This window comes from Vicia villosa, linkage group LG5 (genome assembly GCF_029867415.1).
Source record: "Vicia villosa cultivar HV-30 ecotype Madison, WI linkage group LG5, Vvil1.0, whole genome shotgun sequence".
Taxonomy (NCBI): domain Eukaryota; kingdom Viridiplantae; phylum Streptophyta; class Magnoliopsida; order Fabales; family Fabaceae; genus Vicia; species Vicia villosa.
The window spans coordinates 132,242,111-132,251,576 of record NC_081184.1 but is presented as its reverse complement, the minus strand read 5'-3'; the positions used below and the strand labels follow the sequence as shown (position 1 = coordinate 132,251,576).

The 9,466-nt window shown below is 34.7% G+C and overlaps 1 protein-coding gene across 1 annotated transcript; it reads right to left on the bottom strand.

Moving 5' to 3' along the window:
- Positions 1–2,921: 2,921 nt before the first annotated feature.
- LOC131602547 (SEC12-like protein 2) lies at positions 2,922–9,381 on the bottom strand. The gene is made up of 10 exons (XM_058874691.1): positions 8,974–9,381; positions 8,421–8,521; positions 7,018–7,168; positions 6,295–6,386; positions 6,028–6,127; positions 5,537–5,612; positions 5,334–5,454; positions 5,045–5,161; positions 4,892–4,956; positions 2,922–3,260 (listed from the first exon to the last, which is right to left on the bottom strand). Exons 1-10 carry the CDS (start codon positions 9,253–9,255, stop codon positions 3,154–3,156), a joined length of 1,212 nt encoding a protein of 403 aa, XP_058730674.1. The 5' UTR covers positions 9,256–9,381; the 3' UTR covers positions 2,922–3,153.
- Positions 9,382–9,466: the final 85 nt, after the last annotated feature.

The window sequence follows — 9,466 nt, the reverse complement described above, 5'->3', positions numbered from 1 at the left end:
TAACAAAATTTAGTTCGGAGATACAACTCCGAATTTTTATGAGATTAATTTGGAGATACATCTCCGAACAGATCCCTGAAGTCATTTCACAATAGTTTCACTTAGACGATTTATCTGGATATACATATCCAAACTGTATGCTCATTTCACAATAGTTTCACTTAGACGATTGAAAAATCGGATGTAGTGAAAGATGCTGTTAAATCAGATGAAGTAAAGCATGATATAAAATTGGTTCTTGATCGTGGAATCAGTGGTCGTGGTGGACTACGGTGGATGTGAGAACGAGGTTTGTGAAAGTTTTCCATTATTGGTGCGAATATTTAAAATAGAAACACTCTTTGTCCCTTTTCTTCCACCTCTTCAAAGTATAACGAAGTACTACGACACTGGCGCGGGGCCATGGTTTGGTTAATTTGGTACCGATTGTTCATAGTTTTTGGACTTTTTTGGAGAGCTCGAAGCATTTCAAAAATTGATTCTTCCTGATCGTACCTCTCTGCCCAATGGCTCATGCAACGGTATGCACCATAGGGAATAGAGTGGGAGGCAACTGTACCAGCATGTTTCCCAAGTACTGGATCAAAGACCACTTCCTGACGGGGAATAGATTGTATGTCTACAAAGAGGACGACCTGTCTAAAGAGGATATGTATTTGAAGAAACGGCTGGTGAGTTTTGTCAAAGAGTTGGATTACCCTAGGGATGTTACTCCTCGGGATGAAGCTTCACGGAAGAGCTCAAAACGACTTATCAAAACCCGCTTGTTGGTGGATGCCCATACCAAGGAAGAGAGAAAGGTCATTTTTGGTGAGTTTCGGATGAATTTGGCCTTTTTGTCAAATTGATTATTTGTAACAAGCTTACTTTGGTATTCATTATCTATACATTCAATGAAGGATGAAAAGGCGCTCTGTCTCTTAAGACGAGGAATCCGTCCACTCAGACTGCAGCGAGCCTTTCAAATGCTTCAACGTTGGTTGATGCTCCTTCCTCCTAATGGTCTGTTGGGAATGTTGGCGTTTTGAATGATCCCTGAGAACCTTTGCGTGCGTTGGGTTCTCGAATTCTTGTATATTTGACGGAGCCATGCCTCTACACTCAAAGAATTGAGCATCTCCCGTGGAGGAAGACTGCTCCTATCTATCTAACCTAGTCATACATGCTCTTTAAGAGGAACTATCAACTTTGGCACGTTATATTCGGCACGCTTCTGCTACTTTAGCCATAGGTGGGGCCGGTCGTTAGGATGCTTTCCCGTTTTACCAGCAACACATGGAGAAGCAATGGATAGAGAAAAATATTCGCATCTTAACGCTACAGCAGGATACATACCTGCAAGAAATATATAACACTTTTGCTTCTATTACTAGGGTGGGTAATGCTTTGATTCAAGTTCTAGAAAAATGACCAGCCATGACTCATTTAATCTTACGGAAGTATACTTCCGAATTTATTCTGAAAGTATGAATTTTTTGAATTTTTTTCGACAAAATGAAGGTGTAACTCACTTATGAAAAAGTATTGTGTATACGAGGTGCATACAAAAATATATTTTCGAAATTTTAAAAGGCAAAATTTGACTTATTATAGGGTGTCTCTTCACCACTAAAGATGAAATATATTTTGAAATATTAAAAGAAAAATTGACTTTTTATAGAGTGTGTCCTCACCACTAAAGGTGGAAAGAGGAACCCTCTCAAAATTCAAAACTTTCGAGACACCTATACATAGGGGTGGTAAACAGACCTAATCCGCTAGACATAATTCAAAACTTTCGAGACGGATCAAAGTTTAAACTTGTACCTCTAATATATCTGCTAGACATAATTCCAAACTTTCGAGACATAATTTCAAACTTTCGAGACGGATCAAAGTTTAAACTTGTACCTCTAATATATCTACTCAGCTCTACCCTATTTTTTCCAAACTTTTGCAAACACAAGAATTAGCATAAAATTTTTGCAATCCTTAATTTGCTGAACTTGAAGATCTTTTACCTTGCACTTGTATACAAAATACTAAGGGTCTGTTTGGTAAAAATAGCGGTTGACTGATAAGCTAGCTGATAGCTTATGACTGATGGCTGATGACGGGTGACTTATAGCTTATAGCGGATGGTTGAGACTGATAGCTTATAAGCTCATTAAAGTGTTTGGTAAAATTAGCGGTTCAATTAACTTATAAATGTAAAATGACATAAAAGATATTTAATATATAATTATTTTATTTTAAATTAAAATAAATTATAAGGGTTAAAAATGGATTTTAATTGAAATAATAAGGATAAAAAAGGAAGAAAAAGTAATAAGCTATAAGACATAAGCTAAAACGCTATTTGAAATAGCGTCTGGAAAATAAGCTATAAGCTAGTAAAATAAGCTATAAGCTCGTGATGAAAAGACCGTTATCAAACGGGTCTAAATTATCATATGAGCTTATAAGACATAAGACATAAGCTATAAGCTCGAAAAATTGTCTTACCAAACAGAGCCTAAGAAAACAACGAGATTCATCCTCCTAACAAGTCATTTAATTTTCCGGGATATGTATTTCCAACATTTAATTTTCCAGCATATGCATTTCGAAATCCTTAATTCTAGCAACTTCACATTTACATTCCTGTGCATTTTTTATTTCATATCTGTTTACATTTCGTGCCAACTTATACTTTTTCTTCAATTACTTATTTAATTCAACCCAATTTACCTTGCATGCTCATATTCACCAATTAATTCATCTAAAATCTTATGATAGCATTGATTAAATATTTATTTGAAGTCAAATAATTAACACAAATAACTATAAACAGTTACGCAAAAAGGGACAATGCTATATTCAATATAAAAACAATGTAAAAAAAAGTAATTTAGAAGAGTAAGAATATAAAAACAAAAAATTATTGACATGAAACATATAGATAATGATATCCAAAACAATTAAACTCATGATTGAACAAGCGTATATAGATAGATACACATACCAATTTAATATCATAATTATACAAAATCTACAGGGCAATAAAGGGACAATGCCATATCCAATATAAAAACAATTCAGCATTATGAAAATATCATAAAGCATCAGAAACCCCCAAAAATGGAAATGTCAAAGGTAAGCTGTTTTGCTAGCAGTAAATATTTCTATGTTTGACTAGTAATCTTTAAGCCATAACTTTTCAATTCCTTCAACCTTTAGGAAGTAAGCAGCAGCTATTGCGAGTAGGATGATCAATACAGCAATCCACAAGTTCAACCCTCCTTAAAACAAGAAAAACAAAACAGAAACAGTTGGTCATGTGCTAAATTGGTCACACCGCAATATATCATGATCAATGGAATATCTATTTATTTATTGAACTATGTATCCTTAATTTCATTCATAGCTTCTTATTTTATGTATTTAATGTCATGTTGGGTTACGAATTTTCCCAGATGTTTAAGCTAACAGAATAGTTGCCCCATATCATATATAAGAGGACATGAAATTTCTTAGGCCAGCCACAAATATTAACACAAACATGCTTTTAAATAATAATACTATTCAACTATTCGTAGTACATATACTGTTCAAATTAGAAACCTAGTTATGAGGTTGGAAAAAAAATCAAGGAGAAGGACAACAATTTCAAGTTCCTTCAGTCGGCTATTATTAGGTCATAACATAAACACCAAGGCTCCTAGCAAAAGCCAACTGAAGCAACTTAAAACACCAAAATCCTTCCGTCTCAACACAGTAAAATATGTAGCCCCAAAAACAACACGGCAGTCCCGTACTCCGGCATAAAAAAAAACTGGAACCCCCCAAAAAGAGTTTGCTTACGGATCCAAAAGTGGCAGCCACATCCTATTTCTATCATCCAAAAGACACAGATTTAAGGCAAAATATCTAAAAACCGCTGCAAAAGACATAACCTTTATATGTTCCATTTTCTCCGCCTCAGTTACCACTTTATTATTGAACACTCTCATTCCTATTCTTCAAAATTGACCAAATAGCTGCATGCTACTGCTCTTTAACTCTCTTGCTCCAACCAAAACCCACCCACATAGCAAAGTATGAAAAGATTTAGAGGTAAGAACAAGGTTACACCCATCCACCCAGATTCAGATAATGCTCGCCAAATGTTAGACATAAAAAATATGTGGTGTTAACGGGGGTTGAGAACAACTGGATTTGGGGACCAGATAAGAAATATGTGTTTTCACATTAAAATCTACTTTCGATCTGGTTTCTAATTTGCAGATGTTAGGATATAATTTAACCCTGTTAACACAACATCCTGGATGACATCCATATGCATGAATATGTTTTCCCACTCACACAACCATTTTTCTGCACTAAAACCAAAAAGAGTCGTGGAAAACTCAATTTTAGAGTCTCTTGTCCTACCCAGACATCATTCCAAAAAGATACCGTCATACCATTGCCAATCTTTTTTATGACCAGGGTGTAGTTTGAAAACCATCCTGTATTATCATCTACGGAACACGTATCCTTTCACCACCTCGAAGTATCTCAACCAAACCTCCCTTCTCCTAATTCCACCTTCCATTGTCCACCAAAAGTTGCCCAATAACTTACATGCATGTCTTATTATGTTCTGTCTAGTACTTGTTCTTTTTGGAAATCAAACAGACTCTAAATCATGACCACGTTCAGGAACCAGATAATATTCATCGCAAGCAACGTGAGTGCATAATAACTTACTAGACATTTTTGGTCATTGAACAAAATTTCGGCACTAATATTCCAGGTTTATTAAATCAACAGACAGAGAGGTAAACAGTACTGCACCAATTATTAAGAGCTGTGCAAAACATTTATAAATCTGTAAATCAAGAACATGAATAGCTTTATCAAGTCAACAAATCAAGAAATGCACACGTACCATTTTTCTTCTCTTCAATTATTGTTACCCTTGCACTTGAATCCCATGATACAGAAGCCAGTGCCCTGAATACAGAATCCACAGTTATGATTAAAATACCTTCAAACAGCGCACAACCAGTAAATTTTGGCAGGAAGAAAATTCACTCCAAACCTTGAATCAGGGGAAAATGCTAAAGCAGTGATTATGCCGAGGTGAGCCTTTTTTATCTTTGTCTGAATATGCATATTAGTTGAATTTACAATTATAATCTCACCCTCTGGTGTTCCACTGCATGTCAATCCACCAAAATAAAAGATGTAAGTTTTTGTAAAAATGCACTCTCGAGGTCTGAAGGTAGACGTAGACCACAAAAATTAAGTCACCGCCTGCTTCCAGGTAGCTAAAGATAAAGACAAAGGTGCCATCTTAAATACTAGAAGTATAGATAATATGTATGTACCATGCCAGAAACTTTCCATCAGGTGAGACATTGAATGCAGATATTACATCTCGTGAAATATACTTTGAACTAATCCTTTCCCATGTTTTCGTATTCCAGGTCAGGATGCTTCCACCTTTATCTATACACAACAATACAATGTTGTGTTAGATAAATAAATAAAAAAACAAAAAAGTAGATGATTTTTTCTGCAAAATATATACCTGTTTTGGCAGCGATATATAGGACTTGAGTTGTATCATTTATTTGAGAAAATCTGCAAGAGCTAAAATTTTCACGCTGTATGAAATTCAACAAAATATGATTAGAATATACACATTATAACATTTATGACAAAGCAACCACCAACACAAAAAACACAAGAATCATATTGAGGCACCAGGAGCTAGAATTTTCTCAACTAGATGTTAAATGTTAGATTTTACTTTATTATAAATGCTTGGGTCCATCTTCATAACTAGAATTAAACTATAGTTAAGAAGCATATAAGAAACTTCCCAATACTTCAACATGATTGTGTTTGGAACATAATCCGAATATATAGAATTGATGTTTGTGTTGATTGAGTGCAATTCATAGAAGAAAAATTTCAATCAATTAATCTTCAAGGAAAAGATAATTTCAAACAATGCATAAAAAACCATCAAACCAAAAATAACATTATCCAGTAGTGAGGTTTTAATCAATTGCTTACATTTTCATTTGTTAGAGTAGCCAAGACTATTTCTGAAGAAATGTCCCAAACCTTACAGGGGCCACCACCTCCCAAAGAGACAATTAACTTGCCATCAGAACTGCAAGACAGAAAAACCAGACTAAGCTACAATCCATCAGAAATAACAGGGTTTACAGAGGCTCTCTATCGCTTATCCTTTCTTAACTTTTTCTTCTTTTCCTTGTGATTTACGAAGTCAAATAGTATTTATTATGTGAAATGCTTATGCTACTATGTGCATCAAACCTGAAGTGCAAGTCCTTCACAGTAGAATGAGCATTAGACTCATTGAGAATATTTTCCATGCTAGGCCACTTGAAAACCCTTAGACTTCCATCCTGTACTGCACAAAAATACAATATCATATGGCATGCCAATCCTTTAAAAACTAAATAATCTACAAATTTATGTTTGTTGGTAAAACAATTTTAGGCTTGTCAATTGCCACCCATTTAGGCTGGATCTTCCGACCAATGTTTTCAGATTTATGTTAACAGACACAGGGAAATAATATTTGTACTATGGACAAACAAATGGTTCTTACAACAACAACCAAAGCCTTTTTCCACTAGGTCAGCAGCCAAACAAATTGTTACATGATTACATCTATTTCAAATAAAATGGGCTTACCATTATAACCTGGATTGACTTTTCATATACTAAAGTAATACTCAAGTAATTCTCCTATTAAGTGCATGTCTTAAACTGACCTTGTGATACTAGAACTACCTACTTACATCAAATTGTTTTTATAAGAGATTATACATTTGTAATGGCTTGTATGAAGAATGAAAAAACAATAGCTTGGATCTTATCTCTACAAAAAACATTCCTTGAACAAAGTGTAATAGTAATTAATGAGTGGAGATAATTTCCATAAATCATCTTTTTATTTTTGTTACTAAAATTTGTTATCAGTGTTAGCAAACAGTTTCTCTTCATTTTTATATATGTAAAGGAAGCGAATACCTCTCCACCAGCAGCTAGTGTAGTACCATCATTGCTGAATGCCAATGCCAATTGTAGGCCAACATTATCCAACTGGGTGAGGACTTTCTCTGACAACTTCAGACCCAACTTGTGTACTTCAGCAGTCTCGATCTTATCCCAGTCAAACCACCTGCATGCTCAAGGCCCAATAAGTTATTGATCATGATGTTCTACAGTTAGTTGTAACAGTGCAAAAGAATATCAGTCTTCCGTTGGTCTAGAGTATCAATACAGTATTATGGACTGACACAATGCAGTGACCTTAACTGCCGTCTTTTATATTGTATTTCCTCCTGGAATGTAGTAAACCCCTACTTTTGTTTAGTTAGTGTCAGCACTAGGACGTGTTCTGGAAACTTTACAATGGCATACACCAATAATTCAGCAGCCAACCCTCTAAAAACAATTGACAAGGAAAAGAAATGTAGAAAGAAAGAACCATTTTCCAGATATTTTTGCCCATCGAACAATACTGATAATACTGGCTCTAAATTAAACAAAATTCTTCAACAATGAGACGGCCTTTTATGAATAAACACTATGAGTTCTTAAAACTATTTATAGTAAGGATTTTTTTCAAATCAATTAATTAGATTAGATTACTGATAACTGCTTTTCCAAAAAATTAATGCATGCTGATTTGTGAATTTAACTTCTTATCTTACTAATGCTATTGCTAGCTACATCCAGATATAGCTATCAAACATCTTCTTACACCACACACACTATGGCTAGAATTATTAAAATATCATGCAGTCTATATGGTTTATCATTAACCAATTCAATATTATATCCTAGTAGAGTATAGTGCAGCAGATAATGTTTTTGAGTGAAAGTTTTTGAAGATAGAGTTGTAGAACTAAGTGATTGAATTACCTCAATTTATTTGCAGCTAATAAAGTGTAAATAACTATTGAAAGATATCTCCTAATTGAAGTGTGTCCCAGCCTAGACTAGAGGGTCAACTTAAAAAAGGATACATTTTGGATATATAATCAAAATATATAGACCTTATGCAGTTCCTTAATATACTAGACAGCTTATAATACTTCTAGAATTTTTGGTTCATAAATCATACAAATCTGAAACCATTGAACTCATGATCCAACTTTTCTATCTTGATCCACGTTTCTGATAACTTGGTTGAGTAGGTGGAAAAAGGAAAAGCATAGGAACATGATAAAATTCAGATAAAAAATGCTTCCATTTTCCAACTGTTCAACCCAAGCACGGCTTACAAGTATGCTCAAACTAGTCTTACCTCTCTCACATTTGAAATAAGACACATTAAAATTAAACGGATAAATGAACTCTAGCTGGATTTCTAGTTAACAAAATCACCAAGTATATGAAACAAAAAGAAGAGATGAGAAGCAAAAGACCTGCAAATCTTTGGCGTTTCCATTGCACAAATAACTCCATCTCCATTGGGGTGAAGTGTCATTCTATAAGGCAACTCAGAGTTAGTTCCTAGCTTATTCACCTGAAATATTGATGAAGTTATTCAGACAAGAGACTACAGCGAATCCTTATGCAGTAAAAATTATTGTAATATGAACCACTGCCATAGAATTTATGCAATTCAAACAAATCTACCCTCAACAAAACATGAAATGAACCATAGAAAAAAATTCTAAGCAACGAACACAGATTCTTCACATTATAACTCAAACAAGAACAAATCAAATCCTATTCAAAACCAGATCCTATTCAATTTTTTCAAATTATTACTGATGCCAACATATTAGTGTCGGTGTCGTGTTTCCAGTGTCTATGCTTCAGTAACAGTAACAGAATCAAAAACGAATCAAATCCTATTCAATATCAGATCCAATTCTTCAAATCTCTCTGACTACAACTTTTTCGCTACTGAATCAAATCAAATCCATACAAATTTCACAAGCAAGCAAGAAGCATAAGGAATAAATGATGTACCGGTTGATCAGAGAGAGAATTAGATGCAACATCGAAATGCGCGAGCATGACAGAATTGGGGATACCGCTTCGGCCTTCTCCACCGCCGCCGGCGACCACGATGTAGTTCTCATCGTCAAGTGGAGATGTCTCCGGCGGAGATTTAGAATCGGCGTCGGGGGAATCGTCGGCGGTTACATTTTGGATCGATTTGAGAGTGTTGCGGGGTACCCAAGCAACGGAGTATAAAGGAACGCCGTATTTCTTCAGGTTCGGAGGGTCCGCAACATGCCTTTTCCCCATTTTTTTCACTGACAAGTTTTTTTTTTTTGAAAGTGATTGTAATTCAGCTTCGTATTTGATTTTACTTTAAGCGCGTTTGCGTTTCCGATTCTTCTATTTGGTTCAAAGATGTTGAAAATTAATTTTGATTTAAGCAGTTTTTAATTACAGTCCTTCTTAATGTGTAAGTTTTGTTTTATTTGGACTAAGTAATTAAGTTTCTAAATTCTTC

What these genes read in the sequence shown, in the direction of transcription:
- LOC131602547 (XM_058874691.1), bottom strand. Translation starts at nt 9,255, where the DNA reads ATGGGGAAAAGGCATGTTGCGGACCCTCCGAACCTGAAGAAATACGGC. An exon ending in ATATATCGCTGCCAAAACAG is followed by an intron (nt 5,455 to 5,536) that starts GTATATATTTTG and finishes TGTTGTGTATAG; the next exon opens with ATAAAGGTGGAAGCATCCTG. An exon ending in AATTGAAGAGAAGAAAAATG is followed by an intron (nt 3,261 to 4,891) that starts GTACGTGTGCAT and finishes TCTTGTTTTAAG; the next exon opens with GAGGGTTGAACTTGTGGATT.